At 40.5% G+C, this 21,071-nt stretch overlaps 2 protein-coding genes across 2 annotated transcripts in view; one reads left to right on the forward strand and one right to left on the reverse strand.

Annotated features, from left to right (window-relative positions):
• Positions 1–220: 220 nt before the first annotated feature.
• Positions 221–6,664, forward strand: LOC109138406 (CLOCK-interacting pacemaker). Its single transcript, XM_027273306.1, has 4 exons — positions 221–842; positions 2,754–2,955; positions 3,146–3,321; positions 3,903–6,664. Exons 2-4 carry the CDS (start codon positions 2,763–2,765, stop codon positions 5,250–5,252), a joined length of 1,719 nt encoding a protein of 572 aa, XP_027129107.1. The 5' UTR covers positions 221–842; positions 2,754–2,762; the 3' UTR covers positions 5,253–6,664.
• A 609-nt stretch (positions 6,665–7,273) lies between these two features.
• The window catches only part of LOC104935531 (trichohyalin-like), a 32,231-nt gene continuing 18,433 nt past the window's right edge, over positions 7,274–21,071 (reverse strand). The window contains exons 5-6 of the mRNA XM_027273746.1: positions 8,126–9,170; positions 7,274–8,032 (exon numbers count right to left, since the gene is read on the reverse strand). Coding sequence (XP_027129547.1) covers positions 8,157–9,170 — 1,014 coding nt within the window. The 3' untranslated portion in view covers positions 7,274–8,032; positions 8,126–8,156. The remainder of the gene's footprint in view (positions 8,033–8,125; positions 9,171–21,071) is intronic.

Consider the following 21,071-nt stretch of genomic DNA (forward strand, 5'->3'; position numbering starts at 1 on the left):
GTGTGTGTGTGTGTGTGTGTGTGTGTGTGTGTGTGTGTGTGTGTGTGACGGGGTGTTGATCTGTGCTCCACAACCCTGCACAGTGATGACAGACTCACCTGAACCAGCAAACACATGTAGAACCAGAACCACCTTTAATGGACAGGTGTATGCACGCACACACACACACACACAGGCTCCACAGGTAAATAAACACACTGCTATATGCACACACACACACACACACACAAACTGAATTTAAACAGTGAGAATAAATAATTTACCGGTACAGTGAACGCACCAGCTTTAAGATAGATAATTAGCCATAATGAGCATTATGCATATTCAATATATAATTATAATAAATCATAAAGTCATTAAATATTTGTGTGTGTGTGTTTGTAAATCACTGCGTCTCCAGCGGCACTTGAACGCACCATACGAGCTCCAAACCAACGCACCCTCCTCCTCCTCCTCACGTGGACCCGCGTCACCACCTAAAACACGTGTCTCGGCACGGGATTGGACCAACCGCTGCTGTTACGTCACCGCCGAGGACTCATTAATATTTCGATGGTTTGCATGGAGGGGGGTGGAGGAGGAGGAGGAGGAGGAGGATGATGAAGGGGGCGTGGCACCACCCAAATGAACATCATGGATCCTTTCAGTACGTGGTCAGAGCAGGCAGGACACTCAGCCAGTCAGACAGCATCACATGGACACTCTGCATGTGTGTGTGTGTGCAGGATGGAGGTGTGAAGCGTGGACCGGAGGAGACTGACTGACTGACTGTGGAGATGCTCTGTCTTCCTGCTGCCGCCTGTGAGCTGTGTCCTCCTCTCCTGTGGATCAAACACTGACAGGTGAGTCTCACCTGAGCTTCACTTCCTCCTGCATGAACTCTCCCGGACATGTCAGAGTGTTTCTAACGCAGAGTTGACTTACAGGCGATGGATGGAGAGCTGCCATGTGGATTTACAGCAGCGAGCAGGCAGCGGCGTATTACATAAGAGTGGTGGAGGTGGTGGAGGGGGCTGTGTGTTATCAAGTTCATGTCTGTGTGCACGGGAGGCTGCAAGGAAAACACTGATAATTAAAGTTTGTGCTGAGGCACAGACACTTTATATTTATATCTATATATATCTATATATGTGTCTGCTGACCAATCAGATCGGTGATAAACAGTCATCAGTCCTGCTGAGTTTACAACAATGTGACCTTTTATGTGCAGAACAAAAAGTTCTTGCTCCTGTATTAGAGACAAACTGTAGCCGAGCCTTGATTTGAATATGTACTGTTACATTCATGGTTCTGATTCTGTGTCTCGGACCATCAGAGTGAGACAGGCAGACAGACAGACAGACAGACAGACAGACAGACAGACAGACAGACGTCCTCCACAAACTTTGTTGTTCTTTGAGTGTTTGTCGGCGCTCACGTCAAACCTCGAATGTCGTCAGTCTGCTTGTAGCTCGCCTCTTTTTTTTTTTAAACGTCTCTGTCGGCAGGTGTGTGGGGACACACACACCACCACACACACACACACACACACACACATATATCTACACAGAGTATCTTCTTCTGTTGTTTCGTTTGTGCTACGACTTCTTTTAGTACAGTGAGTGCTGCCTGCAACTGACCCGAGTAATTCAACACAGAACTGAGCTTGAGTTTGATTCAGACTTGCAGACGGTTCACACGGTTCACAGTGACCACAATGAAAGATGATCTGAAAAACATCCCGTTAATAATGTGGACTATGTTCATATCGTGTGTATTTATCGTCAGATTAATTTGATTAACTCGTGTGTGTACTTCTTTCTTGTCTAACTCACTACACCAGTTCTTCGGTTCCATGCAGCCTTTGTCAGATGTTTACTCGACTCGTGTCGGAGCCTGTTAACTGTTTGGTCACAAACTAATTCAACGCAGATGGATTCTGTTGTAAAAAGGTCGACAGGAGCAGACTGGTTTTCAGCAGAGCTGATGGCGTATCGTTATAAATTCAATAAAACCTGAGCCCGCGCTGAAAATCTCAAACAATTAGGAAGTTTGAGGATTCAGAACTAAGTCAGAAGTCTGTTGGTGGTCTTGTAGTCGTCTCAGATGATGGATGAGGATTGATAACTGGGGGGAAAAGTCTAATTTACTGATGAACTCAGTGAAATGTGGTGGTGAGATTAGGTCTTGTGGTATTCTGTCTGCTCTGGAGTTAGCAGCTGGATGATGAGCCCAACACACCTCAAAGCTTTGGAAGAATGACCTGAAGACCACAGAGTCCTGACAGTCACGGACTTTGAACCTTCATGATAATAAACTTGTATTCATATAGCATCTTTCTGAACACTTATGATGTGCTCGTCATTCTGGGATATCGCAAGATATTGCTCTTTGGAACAAATCAACATTTGGATCATCAGGATTTACACAAATGCGTGGAGTCGAGTGCAACTCCTCGTGATCCAAAAACATCTTATCGAAAGGTGTGCAGTAATGTAACGTAACATAGACTTAACGTTAATGTAACGTGTAGGGTAGTAGCGGGCAGTGGTGGTGGATTCCCACCATGAGCAAGCACTTGACAACAGTGGCAAGGAAAACTTCCTTTAAGAGGCAAGACCCTGGCTCATGGTGGACAGACATGAGTATAAATCTGAAAATAAGCTCGATAACTGTAGTTTAAAACCTGGCACAGACTAAATAAAGTTAATGATGCTTTGAATCTATGCTGTGTATCTGGCAGTAAACATTTGATCATTTGCTTTCACTTTTAGAGGTCTGGGATGCCAAAGGAACAGGGGCAGGAGCGGGCCGCCCAGTGCACCTCAAAGACTGCCAAGGATAAGAGTAACAGTGCCACCCTGCGGGCGTCCCAGGGGGGCACCCACAGGGTGCAGTCTGGAATGGGCGACATGAGCAACCGCATGCTGCGCTGTGACTCGGAGAAAGACTCTGAGAAAGACTCAGGGTACTCAGGTGAGCAAAACCGTCTCTGGATCCCTAGTGATCGAGTTCACAAATAGAAATGTTGGACTCTTGTTATTCTGTGGTAACCAGCCTGTCTTGTAAGTTGGGGCTGGCAGTTCTTGTATGTTTAATTGGATTTGAGTCTTCTACATTTCTGAGCACTAACCTCAACGCTGAACCTCCTCTTCCTCTTCATCAGAGGCCGGCTCGGACTTTGTGCACACCGATTTAGACGACCAGCGCAGCAGTGTGAGCGAACCTCACCGGCAGAGTTCGAACAAGAGCAACAACAACAGTGTGAACAATGCCGCCGCTGCGGGCCACAACATGCCTCCTTACGAGGACCTCACCCCCATTTACGTCATCAAAAACCTGGTGAGACATTCAGTTACACACGACAACCTTTTCAGATATTCTGCTTTGTTGTATCATGTACAGAGATTCAAGCACAATGTATCAAGGGACAGGTAACTCAGATGATAACCCTAACCCTAAAAATGGCAGGCAGTCTTAACTGAACTTTTCTGGCCACTTGGGGGCAGCAGAAACAGGCTGATCACCTTGTACAGTTGTGTCATGTGTCAGATGTGTACAATCACACATCCAAGGAACACAAAGAAGACTTTATCTGTCTGCCATTTGGTGCTGAGCAGTTGAGGTAGTGTACAGTTGGTTTGTCAGAGCCTGCTGCTGCTGTAAACGAAGAAACAATAAGTAGTCTGTAGCGTTTAGGAAGCAGCAGAGCTGATGTGGGTTTGTTGGTGTGAGCTACATCTCCCACACACAATTTTTATTAGACAAATATCAATGAGCGTGTACTGGAGAGATGTTTTTTGAGTCCTGCTGCTTATTTCTTTGTGACTTTAACCTCCTCCCCATCTTTTTCGCTCTTTCCTTTACTCTGGTTCGGTCTTCTGCTCACATAAAACCCCGCTCACAACCTCCTGGTGGTACAGTCTAGACCGGAGCAGCTTCTCCATGGCCCCCTGGCGTGGGGCGGAGGTTGGCACAGCCTTACCAATGCCAAAGCGCCCACCCAGCTCCTCCTGATCCAACAGCCGGCGATGCCAGCCCCTTCCTCCTCTACCCCGACTCCTTCGTCCAGTCTGGCTGCACCGCAAGGGCAAGTTAAGAAAGGAGGCAGCCGCAGCAACCAGAACCACAACAGCAAGAACCACAGCAGCAAGAACTCATACCTGCCCATCCTGAATTCGTACCCTCGCATCGCCCCGCACCCCAGGAAGGAAAGCCTCGAGGGCAAGGGTGCCACCTGGTTGGAGGGTGTTAAAGAGAGTGGCAGTGAAGGCCAGAGCCAGAGCAAGAGAGTGTGCACTGAAGAAGAGAAACGCGAGGCTGTATCCACCACCAGCCACCTCCTGAAGCCACAGCAGCAGAAAGAGGGCCGAGTCCATTCCCAGTCCCAGTATAAAGGCAGAGGAGGACACAGCTCCTTCCCCAGCTCATCTCACTGCCCGCTGCCCGGCCATGCCTCCTCCACCACCCAATACAAGTCCCACCACTGCCGCCAAAGCTTAGGCTCCAACAGCGTGGGTTCACCTTCTGTCTCCAGTTCCCAGACACCCTCACCACCTTCTTCCTCCGTCTCCCCCTCATCTTCTTCTCCGTCTTCTTCATCTCCCTCTTCCTCCACGGCTCACAGCCCATACTGCCTGGCTCCGGACAGCTCATCCTCACGCCATCAACGTTTCCTCAACACGGCAGAGATCCTGAACCAGTCAGGCCTGCTGGCCATCACACTACGCACCAAGAAGCTCCTGAAGGAGAACGCCGCCACCGAGAGAGAAATCGCCCAACTCCGCCAGCACACTAATCTCCTGTGCCAGGCCGCCCAGGCCAGCCAGAACAGGTGCAACGAAGGCTCCGACAGCCTCGACAAACTCCTCCAGACCATGACCGAGTCGGGCTCCTACCCCAGCTTAGACACAAAACAACTGAAAGTTCTCAGCAGCAGCCACCAACAGCAGAGCAAGACTCAAAGTGAGGAAGACAAAAAGAAGGACAACAACATAAGAACCACCGAGACGCACAGTAACCCCCCTCAGGTGGTGTCTTTACACAACATAGATGATGGAACCTCGCCACCTTCTCCGCTGTTTGCTCCGTCACCGGACACAGAAGAAAGAGAGCATGCTGAAGGTCTTCTGGACCCCATGTCCACCTCCCTCTCTGTTTCTTTTTCCAGGTCTGTCCCTGAACAGGAATGCAGACAAGCAGTCATGGACAAGAACTTAAGTGATCTCACTATGTGGTCGGAGAGCTTAATGCACAATAACTTTTTCCTCTAGCTTCCTGGACACGAGGAGGACACGGACCTCTAATGACTGGCAGGGTAACATGTGAACCGAGCAATACAGGAGAGCATGTGTTCAGTTTGAATTGTGCAGAACTGAATTTGACGGATTGAAAGGATCGAATGATGATGTTTGTTTTTCCTTTGATTGACATTTAAACATGATTGATATATTTTCCTACTTCTCAGTCAGGGATTCTCTCATTTCAGGTGACGCTTCAGAAAGTTCCTGAAGTTCTCGTTCAGTTCAGCTCAGACCGATGATTCAGCACCATCAGAGAGAACAAAGTTAATTTTCTCCTGATTCGTCTGAAAAACAATTTTAGTGTCAGGATGTTCAGAGAAAATGTAGCTTATGAAAAACCAGTCCAACATTTACTCTCATAATCTGAGCTCACGTTCTCACCAATGAGGGAACGTGAGCATCGAAGGACCTGCTGCTGGTCTCCGAAAGGTGGGCGGCAGTGACTAAACCCTCGTGACACAGACACAGGAAGCGACTCTTCAGTTCGGCGTCTCTTTTCTTTACCGTCTCCGTCCGTTCGCACAGATGCAAAAGACTTCCATCATGTGTTCAGTCCTGAGAATGCACACACTGCAACAGCACTGTTACATAACTGCTGATTACTTCACGACTATTGTCACAATTACTGCAGCTCATTTCAGGTTTACAGGTTTGATATATCGGATGAAAAACAACTTTGTGACGGCTACACAACAGTAAATTACATTGACAACAATCATTTTATGTTGTATGATTATAGGTTTGCAATAAAAAACAATCTATATTTAGAGTCATGGAGCATATTCAGTAAATTCAGTCCATATTTTCGGCATCATTCCACGAATGTTTCTCATTGCTGTTTGTGTAACTTTGGTGAAATGACCACTGCAGACAGAGTTTTGATGAATAATCATTTTATTTTCAAATCAACAACGATTCAGATTCAGTGACGAACATATCATTTGAAAGGATGCTCAGGTAAACTCACTGTGCGATGTGCGGCTTTGTTTTTAGAGCACGTAGGGAGTGCTGCAAATAGTTGTGAACCTTCATCTGAAGCGGCTGTAGTCGAAGCGTTCTGTAGAAGACAACAGCTGAAAAACACTTCATGGTTGTTTTTCACAGACAGGACTGTAGTTTGACTGATGAGTGACATTTCTATTGATAATCATAATCAGATTGTTGCTTGCATTATTGATTCCCTCAGTCATGTTTGGGTGTTTGGAGTGTGTCTGTGTATTCTCTGTCTGTGGATCTGTCGTGCTTCAGCTTGTAAACATGCGTTCGCTTACAGAGATTGAATTAATTCTGTCTCGATTGATTGTAGACGCAGGACGCTCATAACTCATAAGCAGGTATATGACAAACACAACTTGGTACAATAAATCTGCTCTGACTCTGAATCTGTTTTTCTTTTGTTTTTATTATGACAGCACTTTAATTTTCTCCTCAGGTTTCTGAAGAAACTAATTAAAGTGTTTTTAGGAAGGTTGTTTCTTATTAAATATTATCGCTATCATTGTTTGTTTTTCTCAGCCCGGACACATCATGTTGTTCTGATCAAACCTGGTTCAAAATTTGTTCAGTTTATTGGTAAAACTTCTAATTTGAAGATTTCTTCTGTCTTACATAAAACTTTAATAATTAGTTTTTGTGTTTTTAATCAAACTAATCAAACAGAACAATCATAAATGATAGAAAACAGAGTTTGAATGTGGTCTGGGTTATTTAATTAAGTAACTCAAGAAAACACTACGTGCCATTTTAAGTCCACGTTTTTAAAACTGAATGATGCATTTCTGACGGTGATCAAATGAAACTTGAACTGTCCACGCTGGATTTCTGGGATGGGGAGAGGATCAGCCCGGGTCTGTGTGTCATTGACTGACCCGGTAAACTCAAACTAAGACATTTAATTTATTACCAGTTCACAGCTTCCACCAGTTGGTGACAGTGTTGCCCAGGATTTATGAAACAAAGTTATAAGAAAGGATTTAAAGGAACACACAATCGTAAAGGCTGTGTTTATATTTATTATTATATTTTTATCCCACGCCCAAACAACGAATGTATCGATGAACAAGGATTGTGTGTATCCAAATATCCAATCACATATCTTCATCAGTGAGATGATTTCACACACACACGACACATGATTTCCTCCTGTAAACAACTGATGATCATTTATTGGAATATTAAAGAATACAATGCAAGAGCACAGCAGACGACTCTAATATATGATATGAGTTACATTAATGTTAATAAGGAGATTGTAATACAAGTAAAAGAATACAGGAATAATACAAATTATTTTTTTGACATTTGTGAATATTTTGTTTAGTTTTCTTAACAAAAATGCAACATAGAACATAAATGAATGAATATTTTAAACATGAAAAATGTTTATTCTCTGCAATTATGTGAAAGTTTAATAGATTATGTTTATTATTGCAACATGAAGAACTGATGTTTAATCGATCATCGTCATTCAACACACTTCAGGTACACTATTAAATATTATGCAAAAATAAAATATGCTGCAATGGTCAGCAAATCGAAACACACACACCTCACACATTTGGCACTATCATCTCCAGACATTTTAAATGACTGTATTACTTTTTGTTAGTTTTTATTTTTATTTTTCATGCGATTCTTATAAATTGGTTTATTTCTGTTTTACATATAGTTCATATAGTTACATATAGTAGCATGGTGGTGCAGTGGCCTTTCTTGCCAGGCGTGCTCTGGTCTGGTGTCGACTCCAGACCCTGATAAAGACAAGTGGTGTATGAAGAATATAGTTTAGTGAAATAGCTGTCTCAGTAGAAGTACTGTCTTTTAAATTGAATTTAAAAACATACCTGACGTAGACATGTCATCATCTCAGTCATCTCACGCCTCCTCCGGGCAGGCTTGCTGACAGCAGGAGCAGCAGGGGCAGCAGCACCGGTAGCAGTAGTGCCGGAGCTGACAGAGGAGTCCACTGCTTGTCTCTGGAGCTTCGTCAGCTTCTCGATGCATCGTGGAAGAAGCTTGTTCTGTTGCGCCTCCTGTGGTGACATCCACCTGGAATGTTTGATTACCTTTGTCGCTAGTTGTCCTCGCAGACACTTTTTCTCTGACTTGGAGTTTGTCAATCTCACTAAGCATCCGAACTTTAAGCTGCTCGAGCTCTGCGTATTTTTCATCCAGTGCATTGTGGTCTATCTTGCAGTCAGTGTGACATGTCGTGTCTTTACTCAGTCCTTGATCCAGGTTTGTCTTCTCAGATGGTTCTTTTGGTTCTTTCTGTAACAATGTTCTCCTGACAAACTGATTGATCACCTGTAATCTTTTCTCCATATTGTTTCTCACTTCATGACCTCTGCGCTTCATCTGATCGATCTCCTTCCGTTCTGTTTGAGTGTCCTTCCACATGTTTCGCAAATAATCTCTTCTTGACGTTTTCCCGTCCGTGACGTCGTCTCGTGTTGGATATTTATCTTCCTCCAACTTCCACTGATGTTCAAGTGTCTGGGTCGAGACATGTGTCTGTCGGATATATCTGTCACCTTCAAACTCCACTACTTCTGTCTGTGCCTCCTTGTCAAACTTCAGTGTCTCCATAACTTTCTTCTCTTCTTGAATCAGGTGATAGAGACCAGTGATTCTTCTTGCCTGTTCGACAAGATCATCACACTTGAGTTCCATGATTGATTTCATTTGGAGTATATCTCCTTTTTTCTGCTCTAGTATGTCCATGTTTTCTCTAAAGTCACCATGTGCCCTTTGACTCAGCTGTTTGAGTTTAACTCTCAGATGTCCCATTGAGTTAATGACACTGGTGAGCTGCTCGACTCTGTGCTTGAGCTCATACAGTTCTCGTTCCACGCTCGTCTTTTCAATATTTGTCTCCGTTTGATACAGTTGTTCTTTTTCTTGATTCGTTTCATCAACAGTGTGATCAGGCTGTTCCTGTTTATCGCTTATTGTGATCTCCAAATTTTCCTCTGTGAGATCTTGCCCTAAGTTTTCAGTCTTTTCTCTGTTCATCATCTCTTTCAGTCTTTCCAGATCCTCTCTTTCTTGCTTCAGTTCTGCCTTCAGATTTTCAAGATCTTGTTTTTCTAACTCAAACTTCTTCAGTTGATTTTCCATGTCTTCTCTCTTGGTGGCCATGTCTGACAGTATACATTTCAGACCTTCCCTTTCTCTCTCCAACACCTCTCTGCAACCAGCAATGTTTTCTTTTTGTTCATCAAGTTCTGTGAGCTTTTGTTCAGATTCAGTGCACAGCTTTTGCACAACTTCAGTGTTTTGTTGCAAACTGTCCATTTTGTTTTTCATGTCTTCACTCATCCGTTCATTGACTTGTTGAAGTTTTACTCTCAGAGTTTCTATAGATTTTATTTGATTCATGAGTTGTTCTTCTTTCATCTTTAGCTCAGACATTTCATCTTCCGTTCTCTCCCTTTCATCAAAGACCCTTTCTCTCTCTGTTTCACCATCAGTCTCCATTTTAATGAGTTGTTGTCTCTCTCCTGTGATCTTCTTCATGGCACCTTCAACCTCTTCTTTCTTCCTGTTGAGATCCTTCCACAATTCTTCCAGTTCTTCTCTTTCAGTGAGCACATTACTCTTACTGGTTTCCAGTTCTTGTTTGAGTCTTTCCAGTTCCTCTTCCTTCAGTTCTTGTTCTTTTTGTTTTAAGGTAATCATGTTCATGACATCTCCAAGTTCGACTCTTTCTCGCTTTACCTGAAGACTCATCTCCTCAATGTTGGTTTTCTCTCGGTTTATCTCAGATAACAGACTGTCTACATGTTCTTTCTGTTTTTCTAGTTCAGTCTTTTTGATGTCCAACTTGTCTCTTTCTTCTTTTATAACTTGTTTATCTTGTTCTAATGTGTGAGTTTGTTTCTGGATGTCAGACCTCATCAGATCCAAGTCCATCTTTTCTTTGTTCATCATCTCATTCACTCTATCCAGATCCTCTCTCTCTTGCTTCAGTTCTGCCTTCAAATTTTTTAGATCTTGTTTTTCCAACTCAAACTTCTTCTTCAATTGATTTTCCATGTCTTCTCTCTTGGTGGCCATGTCTGACAGTATACATTTTAGACCTTCCCTTTCTCTCTCCAACACCTCTCTGCAACCAGCAATGTTTTCTTTTTGTTCATCAAGTTCTGTGAGCTTTTGTTCAGATTCAGTGCACAGCTTTTGCACAACTTCAGTGTTTTGTTGCAAACTGTCCATTTTGTTTTTCATGTCTGCACTCATCCGTTCATTTAGTTTTTGAAGTTTTACTCTCAGAGTTTCTATCAATTTCATTTGACTCATGAGTTGTTCTTCCTTCATCTTCATCTCAGATCTTTCATCTTTTATTCTGTCCCTTTCATCCAAAAGCATTTCTCTCTCTTTTTCATTGTCAGTCTTTATTGTAATGAGTTCTTCTCTCTCTAGACTGATCCTGTTCATGGCAGCTTCAATATCTTCTTTGTTCTTGTTGAGATCCTTCCTTAATTCTTTTAGTTCTTCTCTTTCTGTTAGCACATTACTCTTACTGGTTTCCAGTTCTTGTTTGAGTCTTTCCAGTTCGTCTTCCTTCCGTTCTTGTTCTTTTTGTTTTAAGGTAATCATGTTCATGACATCTCCAAGTTTGTCTCTTTCTTTCTTAATTTGAAGAGTCAGATCCTCAATGTTGGTTTTCTCCAAGTTTAGCTCAGATAACAGACTGTCTACATGTTCTTTCTGCTTTTCTAGATCAGTCTTTGTGACATCAATCCTGTCTCTTTCTTCTTGTATAACTTCTTTATCTTCTTCTAACATGTGAGTTTGTTTCTGGATGTCAGACCTCATCAGCTCCAAGTCCATCTTTTCTTTGTTCATCATCTCATTCACTCTATCCAGATCCTCTCTCTCTTGTTTCAGTTCTGCCTTCAGATTTTCAAGATCTTGTTTTTCCAACTTGAACTTTTGCTTCAATTTATTTTCCATGTCTTGTGTCTTGGTGACCATGTCTGATAATCGACTCAACAGACCTTCCCTTTCTCTCTCCAACACCTCTCTGCAACCAGCAATGTTTTCTTTTTGTTCATCAAGTTCTGTGAGCTTTTGTTCAGATTCAGTGCACAGCTTTTGCACAACTTCAATGTTTTGTTGCAAACTCTCCATTTTGTTTTTCATGTCTTCACTCATCTGTTTGTTCAACTGTTGAAGTTTTACTCTCAGATTTTCTATCAATTTCACTTGATTCATGAGTTGTTCTTCCTTTGTCTTCATCTCAGACCTTTCATCTTCCATTCTGTCTTTTTCATCCAAAAGCATTTCTGTCTCTTTTTCATTGTCAGTCTTCATTTTAATGAGTTCTTCTCTTTCTAGACTGATGTTGTTCATGGCAGCTTCAAGTTCTTCTTTCTTCCTGTTGAGATCCTTCCTTAATTCTTCCAGTTCTTCTCTTTCTGTGAGCACATTACTCTTACTGGTTTCCAGTTCTTGTTTGAGTCTTTCCAGTTCCTCTTCCTTCAGTTCTTGTTCTTTTTGTTTTAAGGTAATCATGTTCATGACATCTCCAAGTTCATCTCTTTCTCCTTTAATCTGAAGGGTCAGCTCCTCAATGTTGGTTTTCTCTCTATTTAGCTCAGCCTTTGTGATGTCCAACTTGTCTCTTTCTTCTTGTATAACTTGTTCATGTTGTTCTAATATGTGAGTTTGTTTCTGGATGTCAGACCTCATCAGCTCCAAGTCCATCTTTTCTCTGTTCATCATCTCATTCACTCTATCCAGATCCTCTCTCTCTTGCTTTAGTTCTGCCTTCAGATTTTCAAGATCTTGTTTTTCCAACTCAAACTTCTTCTTCAATTGATTTTCCATGTCTTCTCTCTTGGTGGCCATGTCTGACAGTATACATTTCAGACCTTCCCTTTCTCTCTCCAACACCTCTCTGCAACCAGCAATGTTTTCTTTTTGTTCATCAAGTTCTGTGAGCTTTTGTTCAGATTCAGTGCACAGCTTTTGCACAACTTCAATGTTTTGTTGCAAACTGTCCATTTTGTTTTTCATGTCTTCACTCATCCGTTTGTTCAACTGTTGAAGTTTTACTCTCAGATTTTCTATCAATTTCATTTGATTCATGAGTTGGTCTTCCTTCGTCTTCATCTCAGACCTTTCATCTTCCATTCTGTCTTTTTCATCCAAAAGCATTTCTCTCTCTTTTTCATTGTCAGTCTTTATTTTAATGAGTTCTTCTCTCTCTAGACTGATGTTGGTCATGGCAGCTTCAAGTTCTTCTTTCTTCTTGTTGAGATCCTTCCTTAATTCTTCCAGTTCTTCTCTTTCTGTTAGCACATTGCTCTTACTGGTTTCCAGTTCTTGTTTGAGTCTGTCCAGTTCCTCTTCCTTCAGTTCTTGTTCTTTTTGTTTTAAGGTAATCATGTTCATGACATCTCCAAGTTCATCTCTTTCTCGCTTTACCTGAAGGTTCAGCTCCTCAATGTTGGTTTTCTCTCTGTTTAACTCAGATAACAGACTGTCTACATGTTCCTTTTGCTTTTCTAGATCAGTCTTTGTGATGTCCAACTTGTCTCTTTCTTCTTTTATAACGTGTTTTTCTTGTTCTAACATGTGAGTTTGTTTCTGGATGTCAGACCTCATCAGCTCCAAGTCCATCTTTTCTCTGTTCATCATCTCATTCACTCTATCCAGATCCTCTCTCTCTTGCTTCAGTTCTGCCTTGAGATTTTCAAGATCTTGTTTTTCCAACTCAAACTTCTTCTTCAGTTGATTTTCCATGTCTTCTCTCTTGGTGGCCATGTCTGACAGTATACATTTCAGACCTTCCCTTTCTCTCTCCAACACCTCTCTGCAACCAGCAATGTTTTCTTTTTGTTCATCAAGTTCTGTGAGCTTTTGTTCAGATTCAGTGCACAGCTTTTGCAAAACTTCAATGTTTTGTTGCAAACTGTCCATTTTGTTTTTCATGTCGTCACTCATTCGTTGTTTCAGCTGTTGAAGTTTTACTCCCAGAGTTTCCATTGATATCATTTGATTCATTAGTTGTTCTTCTCTGATCTTCAGCTCGGACCTTTCATCTTCTATTCTGTCCTTTTCATCTTCAGTCTCCTTTTCAGTGAGTTGTTCTCTCTCTCCACTGATCCTCTTCATGGCAGCTTCAACCTCTTCTTTCTTCTTGTTGAGATCCTTCCTCAATTCTTCCAGTTCTTCTCTTTCTGTGAGCATATTCCTTCTACTGGTTTCCAGTTCTTCCTTTCGTCTTTGAAATTCCTGTTCTTTCAGTACTTGTTCTTTTTGTTTTAAGGTAATCATGTTCATGACATTTCCAAGTTCGACTCTTTCTTTCTTAATTTGAAGGGTCAGATCCTCAATGTTGGTTTTCTCTCGGTTTATCTCAGATAACAGATTGTCTACATGTTCTTTCTGTTTTTGTAGCTCAGCCTTCGTGACATCAAACTTGTCTCTTTCTTCTTTTATAACTTGTTTATCTTCTTCTAATATGTGAGTTTGTTTCTGGATGTCAGACCTCATCAGCTCCAAGTCCATTTTTTCTTTGTTCATCATGTCATTCACTCTATCCAGATCCTCTCTCTCTTGTTTCAGTTCTGCCTTCAGATTTTCAAGATCTTGCTTTTCCAACTCAAACTTCTTCTTCAATTGATTTTCCATGTCTTCTCTCTTGGTGGCCATGTCTGACAGTATACATTTTAGACCTTCCCTTTCTCTCTCCAACACCTCTCTGCAACCAGCAATGTTTTCTTTTTGTTCATCAAGTTCTGTGAGCTTTTGTTCAGATTCAGTGCACAGCTTTTGCACAACTTCAATGTTTTGTTGCAAACTGTCCATTTTGTTTTTCATGTCTGCACTCATTTGTTCATTCAGTTGTTGAAGTTTCACTCCCAGAGTTTCCATTGATTTAATTTGACTCATGAGTTGTTCTTCCTTCATCTTCATCTCAGATATTTCATCTTCCATTCTGTCTTTTTCATCCAAAAGCATTTCTCTCTCTTGTTCATTATCACTCTCCATTTTAATGGGTTGTTCTCTTTCTAGACTGATGTTGTTCATGGCAGGTTCAACCTCTTCTTTCTTCTTGTTGAGATCCTTCCTTAATTCTTCCAGTTCTTCTCTTTCTGTTACCACATTGCTCTTACTGGTTTCCAGTTCTTGTTTTAGTCTTTCCAGTTCCTCTTCCTTCAGTTCTTGTTCTTTTTGTTTTAAGGTAATCATGTTCATGACATCTCCAAGTTCATCTCTTTCTCGCTTAACCTGAAGACTCAGATCCTCAATTTTGGTTTTCTCTCTGTTTATCTCAGATAACAGACTGTCTACATGTTCTTTCTGTTTTTGTAGCTCAGTCTTTGTGATATCCAACTTGTCTTTTTCTTCTCGTATAACTTGTTTTTCTTGTTCTAACATGTGAGTTTGTTTCTGGATGTCAGACCTCATCAGCTCCAAGTCCATCATTTCTGTGTTCATCATCTCATTCACTCTATCCTGATCTTCTCCCTCTTGTTTCATATTTTCAAGATCTTGTTTTTCCGAATCAAGCTTTTGCTTCAATTGATTTTCCATGCCTTCTCTCTTGGTGGCCATGTCTGACAGTATACATTTTAGACCTTCCCTTTCTCTCTCCAACACCTCTCTGCAACCAGCAATGTTTTCTTTTTGTTCATCAAGTTCTGTGAGCTTTTGTTCAGATTCAGTGCACAGCTTTTGCACAACTTCAATGTTTTGTTGCAAACTGTCCATTTTGTTTTTCATGTCTTCACTCATTCGTTGTTTCAACTGTTGAAGTTTTACTCTGAGAGTTTCCATTGATTTCATTTGATTCATGAGTTGTTCTTCTCTGATCTTCAGCTCAGACCTTTCATCTTCCATTCTGTCTTTTTCATCTTCAGTCTCCTTTTCAGTGAGTTGTTCTCTCTCTCCACTGATCCTGTTCATGGCAGCTTCAACCTCTTCTTTCTTCTTGTTGAGATCCTTCCTTAATTCTTCTAGTTCTTCTCTTTCTGTGAGCATAATCCTTCTACTGGTTTCCAGTTCTTCTTTTCGTCTTTGAAATTCCTGTTCTTTCAGCTCCAAGTCCATCTTTTCTTTGTTCATCATCTCATTCACTCTATCCAGATCCTCTCTCTCTTGCTTCAGTTCTGCCTTCAGATTTTCAAGATCTTGTTTTTCCAACTCAAACTTCTTCTTCAGTTGATTTTCCATGTCTTCTCTCTTGGTGGCCATGTCTGACAGTATACATTTCAGACCTTCCCTTTCTCTCTCCAACACCTCTCTGCAACCAGCAATGTTTTCTTTTTGTTCATCAAGTTCTGTGAGCTTTTGTTCAGATTCAGTGCACAGCTTTTGCACAACTTCAGTGTTTTGTTGCAAACTGTCCATTTTGTTTTTCATGTCGTTGCTCATCTGTTCATTGAATTGTTGAAGTTTTACTCTCAGAGTTTCCATTGATTTCATTTGATTCATTAGTTGATCTTCTCTTATCTTCAGCTCAGATCTTTCATTCTTCATCCTGTCCATTTCATCCGAAAACATTTCTCTCTCCTTTTCATCATCAGTCTCCACTTTAATAAGTTGTGCTCTGTCTCCACTGATCCTGTTCATGGAAGCTTCAACCTCTTCTTTCTCCTTGTTGAGATCCTTCCTCAATTCTTCCAGTTCTTCTCTTTCTGTGAGCACATTACTCTTACTGGTTTCCAGTTCTTGTTTGAGTCTTTCCAGTTCCTCTTTCTTCAGTTCTTGTTCTTTTTGTTTTAAGGTAATCATGTTCATGACATCTCCAAGTTCGTCTCTTTTTTGCTTAACCTGAAGGGTCAGCTCCTCAATGTTAGATTTCTCTCTGCTTAGTTCAGACTTTGTTATATTCAACTTGGCTCTTTCTTCTTGTATAACTTGTTTTTCTTGTTCTAACATGTGAGTTTGTTTCTGGATGTCAGACCTCATCAGCTCCAAGTCCATCTTTTCTTTGTTCATCATCTCATTCACTCTATCCAGATCCTCTCTCTCTTGCTTCAGTTCTGCCTTCAGATTTTCAAGATCTTGTTTTTCCAACTCAAACTTCTTCTTCAATTGATTTTCCATGTCTTCTCTCTTGGTGGCCATGTCTGACAGTATACATTTCAGACCTTCCCTTTCTCTCTCCAACACCTCTCTGCAACCAGCAATGTTTTCTTTTTGTTCATCAAGTTCTGTGAGCTTTTGTTCAGATTCAGTGCACAGCTTTTGCACAACTTCAGTGTTTTGTTGCAAACTGTCCATTTTGTTTTTCATGTCTTCACTCATTCGTTGTTTCAACTGTTGAAGTTTTACTCTCAGAGTTTCTATCAATTTCATTTGACTCATGAGTTGTTTTTCCTTCGTCTTCATCTCAGACCTTTCATCTTCCATTCTGTCTTTTTCATCCAAAAGCATTTCTCTCTCTTTTTCATTGTCAGTCTTTATTTTAATGAGTTCTTCTCTCTCTAGACAGATGTTGTTCATGGCAGCTTCAAGTTCTTCTTTCTTCCTGTTGAGATCCTTCCTCAATTCTTCCAGTTCTTCTCTTTCTGTGAGCACATTACTCTTACTGGTTTCCAATTCTTGTTTGAGTCTTTCCAGTTCCTGTTCTTTAAGTTCTTGTTCTTTTTGTTTTAAGGTAATCATGTTCATGACATCTCCAAGTTCATCTCTTTCTTGCTTCACCTGAAGACTCAAATCCTCAATGTTGGTTTTCTCTCTGTCTACATGTTCCTTTTGTTTTTCTAGACCAGCCTTTGTGATATCCAACTTGTCTTTCTCTTCTTTTATAACTTGTTTTTCTTGTTCTAACATGTGAGTTTGTTTCTGGATGTCAGACCTCATCAGCTCCAAGTCCATCTTTTCTTTGTTCATCATCTCATTCACTCTATCCAGATCCTCTCTCTCTTGCTTCAGTTCTGTCTTCAAAATTTCAAGATCTTGTTTTTCCAACTCAAACTTCTTCTTCAATTGATTTTCCATGTCTTCTCTCTTGGTGGCCATGTCTGACAGTATACATTTCAGACCTTCCCTTTCTCTCTCCAACACCTCTCTGCAACCAGCAATGTTTTCTTTTTGTTCATCAAGTTCTGTGAGCTTTTGTTCAGATTCAGTGCACAGCTTTTGCACAACTTCAATTTTTTGTTGCAAACTGTCCATTTTGTTTTTCATGTCTTCACTCATCCGTTCATTTACTTTTTGAAGTTTTACTCTCAGATTTTCTATCAATTTCATTTGATTCATGAGTTGTTCTTCCTTCATCTTCATCTCAGATCTTTCATCTTCCATTCTGTCTTTTTCATCCAAAAGTATTTCTCTCTCTTTTTCATTGTCAGTCTTTATTTTAATGAGTTCTTCTCTCTCTAGACTGATGTTGTTCATGGCAGCTTCAAGTTCTTCTTTCTTCTTGTTGAGATCCTTCCTTAATTCTTCCAGTTCTTCTCTTTCTGTGAGCACATTACTCTTACTGGTTTCCAGTTCTTGTTTGAGTCTTTCCAGTTCCTCTTCCTTCAGTTCTTGTTCTTTTTGTTTTAAGGTAATCATGTTCATGACATCTCCAAGTTCATCTCTTTCTCGCTTTACCTGAAGACTCATCTCCTCAATGTTGGTTTTCTCTCGGTTTATCTCAGATAACAGACTGTCTACATGTTCTTTCTGTTTTTGTAGCTCAGCCTTCATGATATCCAACTTGTCTCTTTCTTCTTTTATAACTTGTTCATCTTGTTCTAACATGTGAGTTTGTTTCTGGATGTCAGACCTCATCAGCTCCAAGTCCATCTTTTCTTTGTTCATCATCTCATTCACTCTATCCAGATCCTCTCTCTCTTGCTTTAGTTCTGCCTTCAGATTTTCAAGATCTTGTTTTTCCAACTCAAACTTCTTCTTCAATTGATTTTCCATGTCTTCTCTCTTGGTGGCCATGTCTGACAGTATACATTTCAGACCTTCCCTTTCTCTCTCCAACACCTCTCTGCAACCAGCAATGTTTTCTTTTTGTTCATCAAGTTCTGTGAGCTTTTGTTCAGATTCAGTGCACAGCTTTTGCACAACTTCAATGTTTTGTTGCAAACTGTCCATTTTGTTTTTCATGTCTTCACTCATCCGTTCATTGACTTGTTGAAGTTTTACTCTCAGAGTTTCCATTGCTTTCATTTGATTGTTGAGTTGTTCTTCTCTCAACAACAGGTCAGACATTTCATCTTTAATTCTGACCATGGAAGCTTCAACCTCTTCTTTCTTCTTGTTGAGATCCTTCCTTAATTCTTCCAGTTCTTCTCTTTCTGTGAGCACATTACTCTTACTGGTTTCCAGTTCTTGTTTGAGTCTTTCCAGTTCCTCTTCCTTCAGTTCTTGTTCTTTTTGTTTTAAGGTAATCATGTTCATGACATCTCCAAGTTCATCTCTTTCTCGCTTTACCTGAAGACTCATCTCCTCAATGTTGGTTTTCTCTCGGTTTATCTCAGATAACAGACTGTCTACATGTTCTTTCTGTTTTTGTAGCTCAGCCTTCATGACATCAAACCTGTCTCTTTCTTCTTGTATAACTTGTTTTTCTTGTTCTAACATGTGAGTTTGTTTCTGGATGTCAGACCTCATCAGCTCCAAGTCCATCTTTTCTTTGTTCATCATCTCATTCACTCTATCCAGATCCTCTCTCTCTTGCTTCAGTTCTGCCTTCAGTTTTTCAAGATCTTGTTTTTCCAAATCTAACTTCTGCTTCATTTTCTTTTCCATTTCTTGTGTTTTGGTGACCATTTCTGATAATCGACTCATCAGACCTTCCCTTTCTCTCTCCAACACCTCTCTGCAACCAGCAATGTTTTCTTTTTGTTCATCAAGTTCTGTGAGCTTTTGTTCAGATTCAGTGCACAGCTTTTGCACAACTTTGATGTTTTGTTGCAAACTGTCCATTTTGTTTTTCATGTCTTTACTTATCTGTTCATTGACTTGTTGAAGTTTCACCCTCAGAGTTTCCATTGATTTCTTTTGATTCATGAGTTGTTCTTCTCTCAACTTCATCTCAGACCTTTCATCTTCCATTCTGTCTTTTTCATCCAAAAGCATTTCTCTCTCTTTTTCATTGTCAGTCTTTATTGTAATGAGTTCTTCTCTCTCCCTACTGATGTTGGTCATTGCAGCTTCAAGTTCTTCTTTCTTCCTGTTGAGATCCTTCCTTAATTCTTCCAGTTCTTCTCTTTCTGTGAGCACATTACTCTTACTGGTTTCTAGTTCTTGTTTTAGTCTTCCCAGTTCCTCTTCCTTCAGTCCTTGTTCTTTTTGTTTTAAGGTAATCATGTTCATGACATCTCCAAGTTCATCCCTTGCTTGCTTAACCTGAAGTATCATCTCCTCAATGTTGGTTTTCTCCAAGTTTAGCTCAGATAACAGACTGTCTACATGTTCTTTCTGTTTTTGTAGTTCAGTCTTTGTGATGTCCAACTTGTCTCTTTCTACTTTTATAACTTGTTTTTCTTGTTCTAACATGTGAGTTTGTTTCTGGATGTCAGACCTCATCAGCTCCAAGTCCATCTTTTCTTTGTTCATCATCTCATTCACTCTATCCAGATCCTCTCTCTCTTGCTTTAGTTCTTCCTTCAGTTTTTCAAGATCTTGTTTTTCCAACTCAAACTTCTTCTTCAATTGATTTTCCATGTCTTCTCTCTTGGTGGCCATGTCTGACAGTATACATTTCAGACCTTCCCTTTCTCTCTCCAACAACTCTCTGCAACCAGCAATGTTTTCTTTTTGTTCATCAAGTTCTGTGAGCTTTTGTTCAGATTCAGTGCACAGCTTTTGCACAACTTCAATGTTTTGTTGCAAACTGTCCATTTTGTTTTTCATGTCTTCACTCATCTGTTTGTTCAACTGTTGAAGTTTTACTCTCAGATTTTCTATCAATTTCATTTGACTCATGAGTTGTTCTTCCTTTGTCTTCATCTCAGATCTTTCATCTTCCATTCTGTCTTTTTCATCCAAAAGCATTTCTCTCTCTTTTTCATTGTCAGTCTTTATTTTAATGAGTTCTTCTCTCTCTAGACTGATGTTGTTCATGGCAGCTTCAAGTTCTTCTTTCTTCCTGTTGAGATCCTTCCTTAATTCTTCCAGTTCTTCTCTTTCTGTGAGCACATTACTCTTACTGGTTTCCAATTCTTGTTTGAGTCTTTCCAATTCCTGTTCTTTAAGTTCTTGTTCTTTTTGTTTTAAGGTAATCATGTTCATGACATCTCCAAGTTCATCTCTTTCTTGCTTCACCTGAAGACTCAAATCCTCAATGTTGGTTTTCTCTCTGTCTACATGTTCCTTTTGTTTTTCTAGTTCAGCCTTCATGATATCCAACTTGTCTCTTTCTTCTTGTATAACTTGTTTTTCTTGTTCTAACATGTGAGTTTGTTTCTGGATGTCAGACCTCATCAGCTCCAAGTCCATCTTTTCTTTGTTCATCATCTCATTCACTCTATCCAGATCCTCTCTCTCTTGCTTCAGTTCTGCCTTCAGATTTTCAAGATCTTGTTTTTCCAACTCAAACTTCTTCTTCAATTGATTTTCCATGTCTTCTCTCTTGGTGGCCATGTCTGACAGTATACATTTCAGACCTTCCCTTTCTCTCTCTAGTATCTCTCTGCAACCAGCAATGTTTTCTTTTTGTTCATCAAGTTCTGTGAGCATTTGTTCAGATTCAGTGCACAGCTTTTGTACAACTTCAGTGTTTTGTTGCAAACTGTCCATTTTGTTTTTCATATCTTCACTCATTCGTTGATTCAGTTTTTGAAGTTTTACTCTCAGATTTTCTATCAATTTCATTTGACTCATGAG

Source organism: Larimichthys crocea, chromosome XXII, assembly GCF_000972845.2.
Source record: "Larimichthys crocea isolate SSNF chromosome XXII, L_crocea_2.0, whole genome shotgun sequence".
Lineage (NCBI taxonomy): Eukaryota > Metazoa > Chordata > Actinopteri > Sciaenidae > Larimichthys > Larimichthys crocea.